Source organism: Macrobrachium rosenbergii, chromosome 30 (assembly GCF_040412425.1).
Source record: "Macrobrachium rosenbergii isolate ZJJX-2024 chromosome 30, ASM4041242v1, whole genome shotgun sequence".
NCBI lineage: Eukaryota > Metazoa > Arthropoda > Malacostraca > Decapoda > Palaemonidae > Macrobrachium > Macrobrachium rosenbergii.
The window spans coordinates 13,520,450-13,542,584 of NC_089770.1; the positions used below are offsets into that span (position 1 = coordinate 13,520,450).

At 34.8% G+C, this 22,135-nt stretch overlaps 1 protein-coding gene across 3 annotated transcripts in view; it reads right to left on the bottom strand.

The window, feature by feature from the left end:
• Nucleotides 1-2,318: 2,318 nt before the first annotated feature.
• The window catches only part of LOC136855050 (protein Aster-B-like), a 71,215-nt gene continuing 51,398 nt past the window's right edge, over nucleotides 2,319-22,135 (bottom strand). For all 3 annotated transcript variants that reach the window (XM_067131819.1, XM_067131818.1, XM_067131817.1), the window contains 8 exons: nucleotides 18,865-19,111; nucleotides 18,134-18,298; nucleotides 17,607-17,731; nucleotides 17,073-17,265; nucleotides 16,754-16,972; nucleotides 16,163-16,346; nucleotides 14,509-14,635; nucleotides 2,319-12,187 (listed from right to left, as the gene is read on the bottom strand). In XM_067131819.1, the coding sequence (XP_066987920.1) occupies nucleotides 11,945-12,187; nucleotides 14,509-14,635; nucleotides 16,163-16,346; nucleotides 16,754-16,972; nucleotides 17,073-17,265; nucleotides 17,607-17,731; nucleotides 18,134-18,298; nucleotides 18,865-19,111 (1,503 nt within the window). In that variant the 3' untranslated portion in view covers nucleotides 2,319-11,944. The remainder of the gene's footprint in view (nucleotides 12,188-14,508; nucleotides 14,636-16,162; nucleotides 16,347-16,753; nucleotides 16,973-17,072; nucleotides 17,266-17,606; nucleotides 17,732-18,133; nucleotides 18,299-18,864; nucleotides 19,112-22,135) is intronic.

Genomic DNA, 22,135 nt, shown 5'->3' on the forward strand with positions numbered 1-22,135 from the left:
GAGTAGGCCTCTCTCTCTCATGGAATCTGAAGACGAACAAGATTTATGTTAGCGAGTGTTCTACCATGTAAATTACATTAGCAACTGATTCAGAACATGTGGTCTGCATTTTATACCCAGCACTATGGTGTGTATAAAATGGCTAGTTGGAACTTAGGGACCAAATCTACACCCTAAAGACGGTTTAGTGCTATGTTGAAACCACTTATGCCAACTGCAACTGTAAATCTTCAGATTTTGTTATCCCTACATTCTAACTGGTCTGCATTTAATACCATTCCTGTGTAAAGGTAAGCAAATGTGCAAACCTGATCACTTCATGTAATGGTTAATTTCTGTCCCATTCATGGAATGGATAGGTACACACACTAGGTGTGTGTAACATACACCCACTGTGTATGAATGTAGCTTTTTATAATATCAAGCATTAAATAAAAAAAAGAATTGTATGAATTCCAGAGCACCACACAAATATAGTGACAATCAGTCAATAATATACCTTATCACTGTTTCAGAATATCAAAGGTACAATAAAACTTATACGGTAATAGAGTATTAACCGATCATGAGAAATAACTATAAAGCTAGTAGAACAAATGTGGTATTTATGTATTTTACTCAGTGCAGTAATTTCCAAATTACTAAAGATGGTCTTAACCACTTCAACAAAGTGTCAGGTGTAATATATGTTAGGTGTCTGATGCAGCTCATGGCTTCAGCATCTGATATTTTGTATGGAAGAAATGCAGTCAAGAGCTTGACCCGAGGTCACACACATCATCGCTGGATGTACTGCATAGCAACAAAAGGATTACAATCATAAAGGGTCTGCAGTACCTCATCTCAGTGTGGTCACAGGACAAAGAGTTAGACATGATGTGTATCAAATTACATGAAGTCAGTGGTGCCCATAGGTGAGAGCAGAAAATTTCTTGTGCGTTTCTCAACATAATGGGCTGAGTGAAAAAGAACTCACCCAACATCCCACTTCCATGAAATTCCTTCTAACCTAGGACTGATCAATTCCCTGCTCACTTTAATTTTTTGCAGGGGCATATAGGAGAGGTGTGTCCTGGAGCTGCCCTAAAGGTACCCAAAACTACCACACCATCAAAATGTAATCACCCAAACTTAACATTAATCAAGTTGGGTCAGGTCAAATCTCCTTTCCCTTTAAAAAAATGCACATATCTCTTTTCCATTAGGCAAGGTTTCATTCTGAGAAGTAAGTGAGAAGTTTACAGTTTTTAATGGTAAATTAAAAAGCTATTACGTACCAAGATTTTTCGTTTAAACCAGGTAGATTGCAGCATATTGCGCTGCTAATTATGAATACAAATACAAAATTGCAAAATATTGCAATCGGGGTAAAGAAACCACTTTTAAGTATCTTCAGATAGTCTTAAACAAAAGTTTAAGGCTACCTAAATATAGTGGCTTGTATAGATAAAATCTCAATTTTGAAAATTTCACATTTACCAACTACTGGTAAATCACTTGCTCTCTGATGAATTCTTGCCTGTGGCAAGGAGCTAGCGATCTCTATAGTGCCTGAATGGTAGTCAAAATACCAGGCAGCAGTTACTTTAAACTATTGCATCACTACTCATTCGTGAATGATCATCCAAGGATTTTCAGACATATACTGTATATACTGTATATAAGTATATAGGGTACAGAGATACAGCTCAAATATGAAGAGTAAGAAGAAAATTAAAAGTGCACTTCCTCGGTAAAAAAATACAAATAAAAATAAGCAAATGAAATCTGAGAACACCAGAATTAACTGCCAAAATGCAGTCATTAGTTACAGGATTTGTATAACATTGGTTTGTATTTATAGATATAAAACATACAATAGGTTAAGAGAAAGTTTATAATACCCACAGAAATTTGCTTTTAGCAGAATGAAAAATGAACTTAATTTTTTCTTTGTAAATAGAAAATCTTTAAAGTGAGCACACAATAAAACATTCCAGTACATATATGGGAAAATATTCTAATGCTCTGCAAAATCTATTACAACAGATGTGCAGACATTTGTTAATGTACTGTTCAAAGAAATAATGTGCCTTCATAAAATTAAAAACTACACTTTTTCATTTATGTTATTCTCAACAAAGGAATGTCTATTTTACTGGAATTAAAACAAAAAGTTATTTCTGAATAGGAAATCAAAATACTGTAGGTTTTACAGAAGAACCTTCAAATTCAGTAATAAAATCTTTCAGGATTCAGACCTTTCTATATTATAATACTGTAATTTCATATCATAATAAAAAAAATTCCGAGATGCAAAGGCTATAAAAACACAGGTCTCATTTATACAGATAACTTAATTATAGTCTTCAGTCAGACAAGGGCTTTTTTGCTCTTTATACATTAAAGACATAATACAGTATTCATCAACATACTCATCTGCCTAATTCAACCCAACCTGATGTTTAGAATTTATACTGCACCCTATAAAGCAAAATGACAATTTTATCTAAGACTTTCCAGAGTAGCGTTATCTAGCAATGTAATAATTTTTTTTTAAATTTTCTTATTCACAGTTGTCCAGTCAACACAAAGAAAGGAATATATACCAGAAATACTTGTTAACAATGTAGCATTGCAATCCATTTCCACACACTTACATCTAATATGACTGAGGGTCCTAGCCTTCCTTCCCATTCCAACTAAGGCAAAATATTTCTACAGTTACATGTTTTGTTTAAATGGTGCTGTAAATATATATACCAGTATATATGTAATGTGCTTTATATTGGGGTGGGGAACACAACCTTTGAGAAATACTTGGAGATGAGCCTTATATATATATATATATAGGGATTTCACTCAAATTCTTTTTGACTTACTGACTAATGATTTAACTCAACTGTAACAAAGATCTGGTAGTTGGCCAAATCTGCAGCTTTCCCGTGTATCATCAGACTTCACCAGACCACATTGGTACTAAAGGTTCTTTCCTGCATCCCCTTGGTTATACCCCAGCTGTAGTGCTTTCTTCCATTTACTTTTTATCCCTGTCTGGTTGGTCTCTTTCCAGTTAGCTGTTCAACTTCTTTAACTTTGCCTCGCTCCAATTTTATCCCATAATGTTTAAGTAAATCTTTTGGGTAAGCAGCATGAGCATCTATGAAAGGGAGTTGGTGGTCTTATCTCCTCACAATGATGATAATAATTTCATGGGTTAGCCCAAAGGATATGTTCTTAAATTATGAGTTAAATTTTGAGTATGACAGTTAAAGACACAGGGTTAATTCTACATAAGACTCACTTAAAAAAGTACACTTGAATGCTGAGAAGACCCAATTACAGAGGTTACACGAAGTTTAAGTTTAATTTTGAGTAAGACAAGTGTTACATATAGGGTAAATATTCAGTACAACAGAATTATAGGCATAAGCTAAATTTATACAGTAATATGATAGTTAAAATTTTGAGTAAGACAAAGACACTGGACAGATATGTGAAAAGAGACCAAAATGAGTGCACAACAGAAAAAGACAGAAAACATCTACAGTAAGGCAAACCAGGAACATTGTGGCCCCTGTGTAACCATGAACCGTTTTAAATTTAAATATATAAGGATATTGGGATACATTTCTCGGAATGCTAATATTTTAGTTTATTTGGCAAACGCTAAATTTGGTTTACTGAGCAACAATGTCGAATTGCCTGTGCATAAGCATGAATGTCCAACTCCCACCACGGTATAACATAGCTGGTTATGAGGAAAACTTCTTTACTGCAGATTATTTCCATTTCTTTAGCAGAGCATGGAAGGTAAAGGCTTGATTTTGTATATTAAACACAAGCACTCAATTCAAACTGTATGAGCAATCTCCCAAATTGCTTCTTAAAGAGAGATTTCAATTCATATTATACTTGGAATGAGAATTCTGGAGAAAAACTTATTAATCTTACATCATTTGAATAAGCACCCAGACTTACAAACGACACTGAAAAGGACCTAGTACAGTTTCATATAACATACTTTAATCAAAGCAATTACACCTTAAATGTTAGAAGAAAGTACGTCATCCAAGTAAATCTCAAGGCCTAGATAATCATCAAATAAAAATTTAATAAAAAAATCATAAAAAGGCTGCAATGGATCACTCACTTTAATCTGGAAAGTTATTCATGTTTTATGTCCAAGGAGGTAACTAAAAATAGAGGAATCTATCATTGCCAAATGAATCTTGAAACCTCTACTTTCAAAAGATTAAATGCACAGCATTTATTTCCTCAAAATCCTGACTACCTACTAACCACTAAAACATTTTTCCTCACTCTTTAGAAGGCTAGGAAACATAGGAACTGAGTTTGACATAGTTCACCTCTATGTGAAACAGAGAATAAAATCATGACCCAAAACCGTGATAAAAATGAGGTGCAAATAAAAGTAAATACGAATGTGGACACATTAGTTATATGTATTACAATCAAGAATCTTCTTTAATGTCACTCTCCACCAACACACGTGATCCACTTGAAAAGAGAATTGAATACTGTTGTGCAGAACAACAGAACATTTACAGTAACATTATATACTCCAACATCCTATTATATAAATGGAAACCACATCAACCTCATAGTCTATACTTGCTAATATCACAGACATGAATCCACCCTGTCCGACTTTGCCCAAACATGGATGTACAGAACTTCAAAATAACATGTACATCACTTCGAAATGCGTGATTGCCCTTTTTTCTTAAGCCAGCGTTTTTTACAGTACCAAAGACCAGAACCATATGATTGCTCTCTTTCCTTAAACACCTCTTTGGAAAGCAAAAGAATGATTTGGATAACTTGGCTTGTTAATTTAAGAAAGATCTTATACTGTTCTGACCATTTTACCAGAAATAAAAATTTGTTTACCCAATTTTTGTGTTCTTTAGTATTAACCACAAACATCTTTCATAAAATAATATACTTGAGTAATCAGTTACTTTTAATTTTATCACAGTTGCATTTAACTTGACACTTCAAATAAAGTATAAGACATCCAAAACAATGCAATGATCCCATTTCAAAACAAACTTGATAGTTTAAATAAATTACCCATAATAATAATAATAATAATAATAATAATAATAATAATAATAATAATAATAATAATAATAATAATAATAATCAAGAGCATAAAGAAAAATCATCATTTTATATGTGGTAACACTTCTTACCACTAATTCAAGATACCACTTGCAATGTCTGAAATTGTCTAAAGCCCTCATATTGTACAGCACTAGATTTCTGTACAGTAGTCATTAGCATGATTAAAGAACCTGTGCTTCTTATCATCCTATGACATATGCTAAACAAATGCATGGGAAAACAGGTCTTAAATTAGTCCCTTTCAGGTTAAAGTATAGTCTCTTCCTGATGCCAAGCGTTGCATCAACACAAAGGAGCTGTGAAGCTTAGGAATCAGATGAGAAATAATTACTTATACATAACAAACTAATATTTCTGTGTAACCTAGACATCTGGTAACGCAAAGTCTTTTAGAACAAAACTTTTTTCTCATTCATGATATTACTTAGTCCTTGGCCAAAAGGAACTGTTAAATACCATTAATGCACCTTAATGATTGTTAAGGTATTTATAAGCACCAAATATGCAATTCATAAACCTACTCTCTACTACTAAACACTGCTTACCCACTCTATACATACGATGAAAAATTGTCAATAGTGTTTGCATTAGAGGGTTGTCTGATATTTTAGAGGTTTACAAAGAAATGCTTAAATAACAGTTCTTAAAAAGTATTTTTTGAATTACAAAGCAAACAGAAACAGAGAATTTGCGACGCATAAAATTATGACTTCAAATCATTCTTTTAGTAAGCAACAGAACTACAATACTGTACTGTCAAATGGGAAATCCTTGGCACCCGAGCATATTTTAATTGATTGAGTTTTGAAACTTTTTTTTTTTATCACAGACAACAATATTTTATATAAGGATTATAATATCATAAGTAGAAAATGCCTGCAATGTAGTAGGGAAAAAGAGACAAGAAGGAAACGGACAATAAAAGTGAGGACAGTTATGTAATTGTAAATTTTCCCTAAAACTTGACCACAGAACTGTTAAGAATTTAGTTTGCTAATATAATTCTGTATTTGGTAGTTACTTCTCTGCTTCACAAAAATAAATAAATAATGGGCCCTCAAATCCTGAAACTCTACTTGAAACCATCAGCAAAAAACTTATTCCATCTATTTTTCTCATAAAAATTTCTATCATACTTGAAACTTAGTATTATGCATCAGTACTTAAACCAGACCACTGTGCATTTTTCAAAACTTAACTGTTGGGTACATATGACTATTGCATATAAAATTTCAATTTACCACAATCTCATGAATCCTGATGCAGTACTTGTATACACTAAATACATGCAATGGTACCAGTGCAGACACTCAAGTTGCAGACTAAATAAATACCTATACAGTATCCCTCTATGCTTTTTGTTCACTGAATGAAAGTGTCAACTACAAAAAAGGTAACTTAAATAAATTAGCTGTTGTGGAATATCTGCTCCAAGTCTAATTAAAAAAAACCTGTCATATGGATAATTCTAACCTAAAGACTGAGATTAAAGTTGTAGCCTTAATAAATAAAATATAACAAAAAATATTTAGATTAAACTAATCTACATTTTATGAATTGCTTATTTGATGGAAACTGTATGATCACACATGCTTAAACGTTTTACATAAGTTTGCACAAACTGTATGTAAATTCAATACAGAATTTTACGAAAATACAGTTGTATAAAATACAAGTTATACTTCAAATTGGACCATAAACTTGTGTCCTTCCTTATTGAAACAGGAAGGCAGCATGTCCTCTCTAAAAGAAAAATATATAATGATAACCTTATTTTATAAGTTTCTCAGATGGTATTTAATAATTAAACTTTTATGCAAATGATTCTGGAATAATTTACATTAGTACTAACTTTCTGATAAGAATTTATCTTAGTGTTCACAAAAAAGTCAAGTTATACCTAACACAAAAATGCAACAAAAAGAATCAGTAACATCTCCGTTATTTTAAGATTCCAAAATATAATGGGTAATATGTAATGTTCATGAATATATAGCCCTGAAATCTCATCTTGACATTTGTTAAAGGCTCTTGACATAATCAGATATCAACAAAGCTTATAGCCCATCACCTGGACTAACAATGAGACCTCTGTAGTGGTATGTTCTTTGGTAAAAGGTCTTTGTATCTTTCTCGTCCTTGTCAAATACACTGGCATTGGCGTCGGTGTGAACCAAAGTTTTAAACAATTTCATCTTGAAAGGAAAGCAAGCTTTTCTAAACCTCACAAATATTTCAAAAGATCCCAAAACAGTACAGAATCTGAACACATGCACACACATGCACACACACATGTAAGAATTGCCATGTCTGTCCTGCAGAAGCTGTCCTTCAATTTCAAATTACATAGCAGATACAATCAGCTTCCTTGGCTAGATTTTCCTAAGGTAAAACTCATGGTAGACTCACAACATAATCAATAAACATGTATTACTGTAATATGAAGGGATTCAATACATTCTATGATTGTTAAGAATGACTTCTTTTTTTCAATGTACACTGCTAGGGATAATGTCCATGACTGGTAAGTAATGTACAGCTAGAACACTAACATGAATTAAACAGTAATAACTTAATAATCATATATCCTGCTATGACTAATGACAAATATATATACAATCCTGTAGCAACATTGTGAAAAATAAATATATCTCAAGCAATATAAACTTTGTTCATCTTAAGCCATTCCCATTCCTAAAAATAGCCATAATGACTTTCTCTACTTGCATATTCCATCAATTAATTACACAGGAATTTTAGCAACTGACTAAAGCACTTCAGTACACCACTCGCTCTAGCCTAAATTCAAGATTTTAGCAATTGTCACAAAAAATGAATGTAGGAATTTAATTAATAAAAAAAAAAAAGAAGAGTTTGTGCTTGGTGAGAAGACTACGTCTTAACTTTTATTTGTTGATCTTGCCATTTAGAAGGAAAATACCCTAATTTCAACGCTGGAAGATTTCATACATAAATGCTCGACAAGGTCACTCCAGGCAACACAACCTAAAGTCTGACAGATGTAGTGTCTTAATTTTATGCAGACAATGATGCTGATTTCTTAAACTTGGTTTTTTGCATCATCCTGGTACTAGTTGTACTGCATAACCTACTTTATTTATTGATTAATTATGCCCTTATGGCGATTCTCAAAATAGTAACTAAGCTAGGAGGTAGAAAGATTTGCTTATTGAATACTACATTGGTGTAATACCACCGAATACTTGAACTAGGCCACTATGCATTGGTGGCATTATGAAAATGTGTCTTTTTTCAATGGAAAGTGAATCCACCTTGAATAGGTTATTGCACACACACTAAAAGGCCCATGTAAGCTCAACCATTCAGAATTCTATGATGGATTCCATGTTTTAATTAAATGGAAAGTTTTTCACTGGAAGTGCATTCTAATAAATTTGAGATAAATCAATACATCAAAGCCTTCACCTGAACATGAAGTCACTTAAAAAGATACTATTACCACAAGACTGAAACATTCTGGGTAATTCATAATAAGCAGTTAATCAAAATGTTATCAAATACTGAGGTAGCAGAATGGAAACCAGGAGGGTGGTCCAGATAATCATGGTGTAAAAAAAAACATAGATAAAAGCCTGGACAAGATGTTAATTCTGATAGAAACCATTCAAGAAGTGTGTGGAGAGAACCCATTTCACACCAAACCCACAAAAGGAAAATCTGACACAGAAACACTGATGATAACATCATATGACCAAATTAGCTGATCCAGGAATCCAACATTAATCCTTTCCTCCAACACAACACTGACCTAACCCTTCACAGTACAAGTGCTGTAATTCAAGTTCCACTTGCATTTTAGCAGAAATTATGCCTGATGGCGTCAAGTTCACTAAATAAAATCTACGGAATGCTTTTACTCTCATGTTAGCAAGCATGGCTATGCACTGACTAGCTGCTTATCAACCAATAAAAAAAAATCATAAAAAGACTGGCTATGACAAGCTGACTAGATTGGCCAATAGATTATCTGTGAAACTTGGTGCCAACCATTCCTATCATTACACCATTGCTATCCCCATTACAAAGTAGCTGAATGATGCCAAAGAATGAGTCAAGATCACTAAAAATTATTCTTCAAGTATTGTTCAGTATACGTATTCATGCATTTGACTAGTTAAACATCATTCAACCACTTGGCTATGTACCTGGCAAACAAACCTTTCCAGGCAAGACAAAATCAATACCAGCTTACTAAAACTTATAAATTATGGCCTGTATAACTAAAATGATGCAAAGGAAAATGCCTTAAACACAGGTTCTCATAAGTGGAAAGAAAATGGAGACTTTGAACAATAAAATTTCAATCAGATACAGTCATTAAACCTTAAGGCCACCATAAAAGCTTTTCGTGCATTTCCAATGAGGCCATGGCTTTAATAATAGCTTATTTGTTCATTAAACAACTCACAAGGTTGGGACATGAACTTTTTTTTGTCAGCTTTTTGCAACTTTTGTTTGTTTATTCAGCCTCCCTGAGAGGGGGCAGAAGTTTCACTTTTCTTTCTTCATTCACCCTTTGTACACAAGATAGAAGACTTTGACTTTGGTTTGAAATAATAAAAATAAGACGTTCAATTTCTCAACCAAAAACCTTACTGAGCTGCAAGCTGATGATTAAGAGTCTGCCTCTAGGTTTTCACTCTCAGTCAACTGTCCAACCTCAAAACATCTGCCTTCTCTGGGTTTGAGACTATTGTAATAGTATGAGAAAAAGCCAGAACCTGATGTAATGATAGCTGGTTAGGCCAAAGTATCTATGTGGAAGTATGTGACTAAGAAATTGTATCCAGCTCTTTCTTACACTTTAGGACACAACTCACTTTCAATTTATGATATAATAATACAAGCACTGGCAAAAGAAGATACTCTACACAAACCACAAAGCTCTATATCCGAGTAACCACAATCATTTGTCTAACTATGCACTCCAGACCTTCATCCCTACACCCAATAAGAATTCATGCAAGGCCTAAGGTCTATGAATGTGTTTGTGAATCTTAAAAACTTGAACCATAAATATGGCAGAATCTAGCCATCATTAATGGTCCATCTATTGCATTTCCAGCACAACAGAAATATATTAATAAGGCAAGAGCAACAAATATAAGTAGAGATTGCTAGTGTTTTGTTAATATACTGGAATGAAAGACTACTACTATAGCTAAAAAAGACTTGTACATAAAAGAGTTTAGAAAGATGTGCGCATAAGACTACAATATAAAGAGAAAAAACAATGTAAGCAAAGAAAACTAATTCGTAAGAATCATATTACGTATTAACAGGAAGATGACTGTGAAGAGTTCATTGACGAGAAATACAGAAAGTCCCATCAACTAGACAGTATGGAATGCAGAAAACACAGATACAAATACAGTACAATATTATAAAAGTAAAAGCTATTGAAAAAAATATTATAAAAAAGAAAATGCAAAAGGTTTGGAAATTTCAGAGCAAAGGAAAGGATTACACTGGTACTTATATATCAACGCTTCCGTACTGTATTTTTCTATCTATTTATACTGTATAATAATTAATACTTCATCAACTGTAACTTTTAAACAGTCTTGCCATGTACAAGTATTTTGTTACTGTACATAAAGTAAACAATTGTATTCATAAACCTCAAAGCAGGAAAAATTTGTACATTGATTACATGCAACCAAATGCATGCACTTTATATATAAATTCAGGTCTGACAATGTATTAGAAATCTATCAAATAATTATCTTAAGCACGGTACTTAGGCAGGATTTTGCAAGACCTAAAAATATGAAGCCTTGAAAATTGATGCAAATGTACCCTTTCAATGCTTACTTCTTATGAAGGCAATAAATGGCAATGTTTCCCTGTCTTCACATAAACAACGCAGAAGACAGTTCTCTCAAACGTAATCACAGATAACAGACAGTAAAGTGCATGTGCTGTAGCATCTAATAAGACAAAAGAAAACTGCATACCATTACAGGCGTTACCCTACAAAATCCTGAAGAAAGGAAGAAACTCAGAAAATAATCTTCCTTTGTTGCAAAAGCAACATCGCTATGCTAGAAGTAGGAATGCATTTATTGCTGCTACTAGTAAATAAATTTATTATTACTGATGTTTTATGTCAAAAATTGTCACTACAGTGAAACAGCTTGTGGAAAAAAAGAAAAATGTATCTTCACACCAGACACAACTCAAAAAAAAAAAAAAACTGATCTAAAACTATTCCTCACTCTCTGTGGAATGAAGAAGTAAGTTGCACAACCTCAGAATACTAAAACAAAATTTAATAACAACAGTAATATGAACTTTTAAATAAGTAATATTATCTAAGCTTCGATAAGTACAGATTTTTTACATCAACACAGGTCTCACCTAAATGACGTTTCAATAACTGATAAGTAGAATAACCATTCCCCGAAATGCAATAAATAAAATACTACTACCAATACTTATAACCTGCACCATCATTTTCAAGTTTTCATAAATTTTGGCATGGAGGTGCAAAATTAATACACTGCATTACCAAACCGTTAAGATAAATGATTGCCCAAGAACTTAGACACTACACCAAACTCCCTAACCTCTATATTTGGAAGAAATATTGTGCTTGGCAAACCCCAAAGGGCATTCTCATCACTGAAAATGCCATAAATACAAAGAATAGAGGAATTTAAGAGGTAATTCTTACTATTTCTACAAGGAGCAACAATCTACGTTATGATAACCAGTGCAAATTATTCAAGGAGGGGGGGAGGGGAAGGAATAATGTGGAACTACAAAAAAGTTACAACTCCAAATTCACTTCATTCATTTTTGAGTTTCTATATGCACTATCACTGGTAAAATCCTGCACTTCTTCAGATCTCTTGTGCGTCACTGGTGGACTGTTGGAGGAGTCTCTGCCTTCAGGTGATCTCCGCTGAGACTCGGCTTCATGTAAATTTTGAATCTGTCTCAACAAAAACTGAATCTTGGAGGCATGTTGGGGAGGTATAGAAGTGTGCAGGTTCCTTAGAGATTCTTCCGCCTATGAAGATGGAACAAAAATTGAGAGGGAGAGAAATGTGAAGATGACATGATTAGTGACCACATTAAAGGCTATTACTACTTTTAATGTATCCCATGAAATAGCATTTTCTTTCCTGAATATTTACCTTTTCAAGTAACAGTAAAATACAAGACTATCAAATTATATATTCATTGTAACAAAAATTTTATTTTTGTAGATGTTTTAGTTACTTAACTACTACCATTTGGAATTAAACATTAAACATGTCCACTGAAAAGTAAGTCACTTCACGCCATTTTGTATAACATTTTCTTGTACAAATATTTACAATGCAGGTTCATTTTTTCTATCTAGTTTTATTTAGACCTAGGGTTTGATAAAGCATTAGGCTGACTATCATAACATCCCAAAGACCTTGCTGATACTGATTCCTGGTTAAGGTTTTTTTATTATTTGTTAGACATGTGTTCTTTGCCTGTCCTTATTTCCACCAAATTCTTCAGGTCATCCTGAGACTATGGACTTGTGTCTAGCATTTCTTACAAGATAGTCTCATGAGACTGAAGTTTCTATTTTGGTGAAATGGTTAAACTAACTAATAGCTTTTGGTTTTTCATTAACGACCAGTTCCCAGGAACATCATTTCTTGTTGGGCAAGAGACATCATCCTTGTATCTCAGGCAATCTGTGTTCAGGATCACATTTCTAAAGTCAGTACTGATGATGTGAAGTTTTTGCACTGCCAATGTTTTGCATCATAACAATTTATGGCTATTTAAGTATGGTTTGGGGCCACAAACAATGTTTGCTCTTTTTCAGATCACAGTGATAATACCTGACAGATTGCAAGGATAAGATGCAAAACAACATCCTTATCAATTACTGTTCCAATTCTTCTGCACTGTAATGTCAGTGCTCACTGCTAAATATCATAGTGGTAAAAATGACAAAGTAAAAGGTTACCAGGCCATTACAGTCTAGGCTGTAATGTCTTTCCAAAATAACCATGATGTTTTGGGTATGAGTTACCAACAATTCTACTACTGTATAAATTTATGTTCAACTTCAAACATAGTTTCGAATTTTATAAGAGTAAACATAATGGAAATCAACAGTGAAATCCTCTGTTTATTCCTGTCCCAAAGAGTAACACCTAAAATCTTGCATATATAAATATGTATAGTACATAGTAACATACAATATTTCTAAAAATATTTTAATATTTCTTAGCTATACAAGCTTGTACTAAGTATTTACAGAGAGCCTGGCATTTTAGCTCTGAAGATTAGATTAACCATGTTTTAGAATCAAATAGCAGTGATAGTGGTAGTAAATGAAGGGGCCTTACTTTCTTCTAGAGTAGAGTAGTTCATATTCAACTGGTCATGAATTGGGAGTTACATGAACTTTCCAAAAATATACTTTCCTTGGCAGTAGCAGATTAAACATGAATAAAGTAATACTTCAAACATTCGTGAGGTTAGGTTCCAGAACCTGTTGCAAATCAGGAGGAATCGCAAATGTTTGATATGAGTCACTAAAATTGTTAATAAATGCTTATGTGTAGAGTTTAAATCCTAAATATGACCCAAATCGTTCTCCCAAAGGACTTCAATTTCATTTAAAAGTTAGCTTAATACATTACTCTTAAAAAACAAAATGAGTGGTTGACGTAAAAATAGAGTACAGTATCGCCTAACGGGTATTTGCCACACTAGTGCATTTATAGTACAGTATATTAATGTTACCCCTATACTAATTCATTGGCTGCCATTTTATTTTGCACTCACAGTAAGGTAAAACCAATTAATGAATGGGACTGTAAACTTAATGACCAACATTTTCTTTATCACTGTCACGGAGGTAAACTAGGTAAACTTCATATGTTACAGAAGTCATATAACTAAGGTACAATTCAATAAAATAAAGAAAACGTACATACTATACGTAGAGGGTACAAGTATTCAATCAATTTAAAATTATGTAAAGACATACAGAGAAATAATAAGTTGTAAAAATATGTGTACACGCTAACTGTGAGAGAGAGAGAGAGAGAGAGAGAGAGAGAGAGAGAGAGAGAGAGAGAGAGAGAGAGAGAGAGAGAGAGAGAGAGAGAGTGTTTCGCAGATCTGTGAAAAAATCGCAGATGCAAATGTAAATCAGCTAGGTTCCAATAAAAATTTTGCAAATCTGTGAATTTGCAAATCCAGAAATGTGAATGCCGAGATATGACTATATCTTACAAATTCTGCATTGGAATGAAAAAATGAAAATCATCTTTAGAATTTCATTTATATCATGATAACTCTTCAGAAATAAGAGATTGTTGAAAGACTTACTTTTCTAAGGAAACCAGCTGCTTCTTCTATAGACTTCCTCCATCTTTCCACTTCCGCAGCATGCAAGGCTTCCTGATGCTGCAGTATCCTGACCCATTCTTCCAACGGCCCACTTGATGACCCAGTTCTGTAAGTTAAACATATATAAAATTTAACTTTGTATAAACACAATAACAAGTGTAATCAAACCAAACATGTTCACATTTTGCATTCCACAAATATTTTAATGTATTTACCTCTAATTAAGCCCTTTAAAGCATGTGTACCAAACCAACCACTGCCTTAGCCTATACTCTATTTGAAGTGTTAAGAATAAGTACACTTTACCCATATATTCTATTTGACGTGTTGAACATAAGTACACTTTACCCAAAGATAAAAACAAAGAGGTCTTCTTAGGTACTAATGAGAGGAAGTTTCCTTCCTCAATCTGTATCCCACACAAGAAACCACACCATCCTCATGCAATCTCAGCCGGAATAACAATGACACAGGTGGGTGGGAAAGCGTAGGCATGATGCCCTAGGTTTACCTGCATTAATCTTTCGTCTTTTCAATCAATAACAAGGGCGTCTGTGTACATGTGCAGTAGGATGACTCTAACATGAAAAGCGAGGTTTTTGTTCCCACAAGAACTACTACAGACTTCATAATAATCTTTGACAGGTATATCAAAACTTTTCAATCTACAACCCATAAAAAATTCTTAGCCAGCAGATACTTAGACCTTTTAAATGGCAAACACTGTGAATGCCTTAAGATGATTTGACAATTAATGGTCAAACCCATGATTGCATCCAAACAACAGTATCCACTTTTAGCTAACTCATGAGCTATCTAGATTATGATAAACCATATGTTATAATTTGGAATGGGATATAAAATTAAGGCCAAAGGCTAAGCTCTGGAACCTATAAGGCCATTTAGTGCTGAAAGGGAAATTGGTAGTAAAAAGGTTTTAAAGGTGTAACTGGAGGAACATCTTGCAGTTGCACTACTGAAATAATTGTTAGGAGAGGATGGAAAGTGGAGAATACTACCACCATAGATCCTGTGTGTCGTAAAAGGCGACTAAAAGGACAGCTGCTGCCTTGCAGGCTTACTTTTTAGTAAAAGGCTAGGTCCACCACCGATAACTATGGAAACTGCTGCCTTGCAGTCTTACTTTTTAGTAAAAGGCTAGGTCCACCACCGATAACTAAGGAAACTGCTGCCTTGCAGTCTTACTTTTTAGTAAAAGGCTAGGTCCACCACCGATAACTATGGAAACTGCTGCCTTGCAGTCTTACTTTTTGGTAAAAGGCTAGGTCCACTGCCAATAACTGTGGAAGCTGCTGCTTTGCAGGTGGACTTTTTAGTCAAAGGCGAGGCCCACAGCCAATAACTGTGGTTGATGGCAGCAAGGGCATGAGGTCGTTAAAAACCATGCCTGGTGTTGTAAAAAGGCGCATCAGGAAACCGACCCCTTAACATAAGGATAACAGTGGGAAAGAAAAAGAAGATGGAAAGTACGATTGAAGAAAGAGAATATGAACGGAGGTACAGTAAAAGGAATAAAAGGGGTTACAGCTAGGGGCTAAAGGACGCTGCAGAGAACCTTAAGTATGTAATGCTCACAGTGTGCTGCCCATCACCCTGTTCAGCCTGAACTTACCTGAACAGCTTAGGATCAAAAGACGGGTATGGAGAACCATGAAGAACGACCTTTTCCTCCAGAGCCCAAAGTTTGTAGTAGAGAAGAGCATTGAGGGTCAAGAGGACAACCAGAGTGGCCACCACAACTCTAACAGGTCCTTCATTTGACGACATTCCATTGTCTGGAGTTACCGTTGGTAATGCTGAAAAATGCAAACAGTGTCAATGTATTATGGGTAATACGTTATTTATCAAAAGCTGATTATTAATATATTATGTATGAAAATCTGCCACCAGAAAAATCGAATAATCAATTCATTATTATAAGGGATAATGACAATAAGAGAACAAAAATAGCATACAGTACTGCCTAAAAAGAAGGGCATAAATGTAGACGAATTTTCCTAATAAATTAGGCGAAGTAACTTTGCTTGAAAGAATATTTCAACAATAAAATTCTCTTGGGAAAAAAGATACTAGAATATGTACTTGTGACAAATGACAGTGCAATAAATTGTTATACAAGTAACAATGATTGAAAAAAGATACAGTACATAAATCTGTTACATGCCAAAATTACTAAAACAACAGATGGTTGCCAGTAACTTACTCAACTTCCTCTGAGGAATCTGTGTCGATTTATGAATATCCTTGACCTTATCCACCTGGGATGCCAGGAGAACATCCGGAGGCTCGCCTTTGCTTCCCACTCTCCTTCGTCTCCGCCTCGTTCTTTTGAGGTTAGAAAGGTCTACCTCTGCTAATAGGGCTGCGTTAATGTCGTTCAGCAAAGATTCCACCCCAGTATATGCATTCTTATCAATAACACCTATGAAGAAAATGTTACAACAGTTAGAAAAATAAGTAAATGGCAAAAGCATTAAAATAATAAAACATCAGAATTTGAAACCGTGAAAGCAATGGCATACCTTTCATGAAACCCCACACATTCTTTTTGTACTTGACTTGAGACCAGACGCTGATTCTGGTCTCTGTAGCAGATTCTCGCGTCAGACACCAGTGGTTTGAAACGAAGAACGAATCGGCATATGGAATGCCAGCATTGCAAGCCTCAGCATCAACAGTGTATATTTCCCCGTGCTTGCTGAACGGTGACACAACCTATGAAATGAGATCATTCTGAGTTATGGTCCAAAACTATAAGGGGTCAATGTTTAAAGATGAAAGCTGAATGTCAGGAGCATAAATACATGGCTACCTTGCATTACAGAATGGCATTTTCATTTAGAATTTCAACTTTTCAAGATATATTACAATCAACAAGCATTATATAAATTTCATGACTAAAACTTACAACAGTATCATAAAGTGATAACTTATGACATATTATGATAAACTTAAGTTTTGTTATTAAAGAATTACTGAAACCTTGTCCAGAAAACCCTATGTAAAATAAGCAAATAAAAAATACCGAGAATCAAAAATAAATAAACCTTGATTACCTGAGTCTCTGTAACATGAGACACCTTTGGGCCAAAATTATTCGGTGGTAATGTCAATGTGTACGTAACCTGACGAATCTTTTGGTTTGTTTCGGGGTTACTCTGCCATGCACTCGCTACCACATCTGAATAACAAATCATATTTGTAAAGGAAAATTGTAGTGCTGTACAGTACTTGTTCATGCATGGTTGTTGAAATATAGAAAAGATCTGGGAAGACGTCACAGAACAAAAACTGTATGTTACGTAATTTACACGAGTTCAGATATAACTTGGGAATGATCAACCGTAAAAATATAATTAGATAATTAATTGAACAATGCATTTGTGAAAATAAATCTGCTAAATTAATTATGAAAAATACTATTTTTAATAACATGAAGAAAATTTCAAACTCATGAATTGGGGAGGCTGACTTTTGAAAGTTGCAATCTCAACAGTTTTCAACAAGAACTAAGTCTTTCATAATAAAAAAAATCGAACATAATGATCCCGAATAATCTGTTAAAATCTGAGGCTCAACAAACCTGAAGTCTTCCTTGCTGTGTATAAATCTAACATGAATTTGGAATTGGTAAAAAGTAGAGTGAAGACTGTATCCACAGGTAATGCATAGACTGTGTTGATAATCTCCCTCCCTTGGTGGTGCGTAGTTAAGTTAGGGCAGACAACAGACTCTCCAGATGGCAGACCTATGGAAATAGTATTCATTAGTTCATTAGTGCCACATTTATAAAAATAAAATCATTGTGGTTCCACAAGCTAATCTCTCCAGTTCAACTTAACGTAAAAGTGTACGAAGACTTTTTTCTTCTCTGACACAAAGAGCTTTCCAATACCTCTGTAAAAATTAATTAATACTTGTTATTTCGTAATGATAACTGATGACTTTCTCCATAGTTTGCTCTTATATACTTGTTAATAACTATGGCAGTGTTTGCTGAAATTTTTGTGAACGTTATTTCCACAATAACAGTTATCTGAGTTTTCTTGATAGCTTTAGGTAGATATAACCCTTCCTACTGTTTTTTTTTTTTTATATTTCACTGATTTGTTTATCCGCATCATCCTTTACGTATTTTTATTATATTTTTTAACACTATCTTTTGCATTTTTTTGTCGTAAATGCTATAAATGATCCTATGTTACTGGAAAAACAAGAGCACATGTAATCTGAAACAACAAACATCTGCGTAATGACACAAGATAAGGAAAACCCTCATTCATAAAATCTTGTTCGTACTTCGTCTCTACTTACATGTCACCTTACTGTCTGGCTCTGTATCTGTAGAATCAGACATGTCTGTGGGGATGCCATCGTTAGGCTGCGGAGCCGAGGCTTGGGGTGGAGCGTGGTGCTGTGGCGACTTTGCAGGAGACGGCGTTTTGGGAGGGTGAGACTTGGGGGGTCCACCCATCTCTGAGGTTTCTGAATCACCATTGCCATTTTTTGCTATGTTGTGGGACTGGCCTTCTCCAGCACTCTGTTCCCCGGGGCCCGTCTCCTGGTTAGAGAAAAAATGCCAATGTATAAGTGATTTCAAATTAGGTTGACAGTTCAGAGACACAAATAAATTTACATTTTTCCCTCCAGGTGTGAGTTTGGTAATTATGCCCTGTTACTGTATATATACAGTCCTTATTTCAGTGTGAAACAAACATTGCATATTAAACACAAACAAGTACGTCTCAACCCTTAAGTCACTTTACATATGAATGATGTTGGGGAGACCTAAGATGACAGGCATGAAGGCAAATTGACAGGGTGAAAGATGAGGTGAAATGTATTACGTGATGTTTCTACAACTGACAAACTCTTAACGTGTGGCCTAAAGCTACGATAAAGTTGAAATTAAGATCCAAGGAAAATGATATCGACCCTAGAGTTTGTATTCATCCATTGAAGTTGGTCCAGAAGGTCTGTTTCAATGGCTCACTTCTAGTTTTCTACCACCCAAAATGGCATTCGCTGCTCCACTTCCTAACTTCACCTCCAAAACTTTACGCTTACTTATGTACACTTCAAACATATTCCTTATATAAATGCTCCTTACTATTTCACTAGTCTCTGCAGCTTCTCTTATCATTAATACTAACATCACTAAATATCTGTCACTCTAAATTTGACTCATAAGTTTTTCTTATCCCTAGATTTCCAATCCTTCTTTTATATCTTTTTCTCTCCATTCACCCAAAAGCTAAAAAGCTCTTGAGACAATGCACCCTGGCTGAGATGACCTTAACAGCAAACCGGTCACTCTCCTGTCTACTTGTCTTAACACCCACTCAGCTTTAATCACAAAAATGATTTACCTGCTCTCAAAAAACTATCTTCCGTGTCACAAATCTAAGCTCTTAAAATATATCGCAGGCTTCCTTAAGTACATGTAAATTCACCCCCTTACAAGTTTCTACAAAATCTTCCCTTCGAACTACCACTGCACTAAATCTCCTACTATTATTCATTAAACGTCTCCTTTTCCATATCATAAAAAAACATCTTTCTTATAATGTGATTATACCTGCATGCACTCCCTACCGACACACTTGAGCTCTGCACACCACTTGCCTGATTCTCTCACTTCGAAATATTTATCCCCATCCCATTTTTCATCCATCTAACCATATGATATTTTCACTTTTTTTTTTTTATTAAAGTTTTCATAAACAATTTCATAGCACACTGAAACACTCACCTCAGGTAAGAATAACCTGATTATTTCCACTAAATCCAGTTACAAAAACCAACTTCCAACAATGGAATAACAATACAACAAAAGGATGAAAGTAGTCTGCCTCTAAAAAAAACATACAGTATTTACACAATGAAGCCTACATAAACTACAAAAAAACAACATGACGTTGAAGAGTAATAAAGCGTTATTAGGTGTGAAGACGCTTTTATCTACGGAAGTCGAGGGGAAGAAGGCCATATATAAAAAAAACCCATATTTTTTGGGTCTCATACCTCTTCTACAGAGAAGAGGCCTCGTGAAGGTCGTATGTGAGTGTCAGTTGGTGGCCATCCCAAGTGGAACAAGAAGAAGATGAAGAATATAAACAAAGAATAATATTAAACAGAATCCCTCCTGTTTCATTATCGTTTCTGTAGAATTAGGAAATACAAATTGCACTCCACTGAATCATATCTATTATATCTTCAACCCGCCATGACACGACTTTTGTGGTTCTACAATAAATAAAACGATGATGACGTCATCATCATCATAATCATCATCATCATCATCAGGGTTTGACAGCCGTGGGCGGGGGAGATGGCATTGCGGTTCACTATATAAATCTTTTAATCGGTGTCTGTGATGATGTGTTTTAAAAGAGGCACAAGGGGGCAAATTAGTACGTACTCTCTCTTTCTCTCTCAACTCAGAGGCGGGGAGTAGTGTACACACTCTGCTCTCGGACGAAAATCCATTCTCTCTCTCTCTCTCTCTCTCTCTCTCTCTCTCTCTCTCTCTCTCTCTCTCTCTCTCTCTCTCTCTCTCTCATTTCCTTGTTCTATTTCAAAGCCTTTTCAGAAATATCAACTTTCATGATGGACATCAAATTCTAATTTTACGTTACTGACTAAAAAGTTTAATCCTGACGAATATAAACTACTGTTTCTAATTATTGCATTCCTCCTGTATTATGGATATAATTTATTATAATTTATATATTTACTTTACTACATTTGTGTATTTACAGGTATCAAAGATAAGTATTAAGTTGCACATAGCTAGTTTTAGTAAATGTGTAATCTTGTTTACAATAATAGTTATGGTTTTACATTACTTACAACGAGTAATCGTGTACAAATTAAAATAACTTATATAAAGCTAGATATTAAAAATGACTAATTTTAAAATGGAATGAAGTATTTTGACGTGGGGTTTGACGGTAAGCAAAATCTCTCTCTCTCTCTCTCTATTTCATAGTTGAAAACACATCTCTTTTTCACAATCACTCATCTCTCTCTCTCTCTCTCTCTCTCTCTCTCTCTCTCTCTCTCTCTATATATATATATATATATATATATATATATATATATATATATATATATATATATATATATATATATATATATATAATTTATGTGTGTGTGTGTGTACTCAGGACAAGAGTTCATGAAGGAACATAGCCTCAGAATCCATGGATGCCAAGTACAGTACCTCACTTATCTCAATAGTTGGCAACCCAAGGGAGGCACCACCGTCATCGGCAGCCCCGCCCCCTCCACCGTTGTTGGCGGGCGTGGGCGTCGACTGCCTTCTCTCCGGTTCGCCAACAGCGGAGCTATTTGTGTTGGAGTTGGAGTTGGACGACGAGAAGCCTGACGGGTGCGTGACAGCCGAAGGAGGAGGACCTTCAGCCGCGGCGCTGGGCGTTCCTGTGGGCGCCGACGAAGGGTGCTTTTTCGCAGGTGGCAAAGAGGATCCCTGGGCCTGGGCCAAGGGCTGCTGTAGGCTGCACCTGCGCGGGCTGCTGTTGGGGATGGGGATAGGGTGGGAAAGGGGAGTACCACTTGTCGG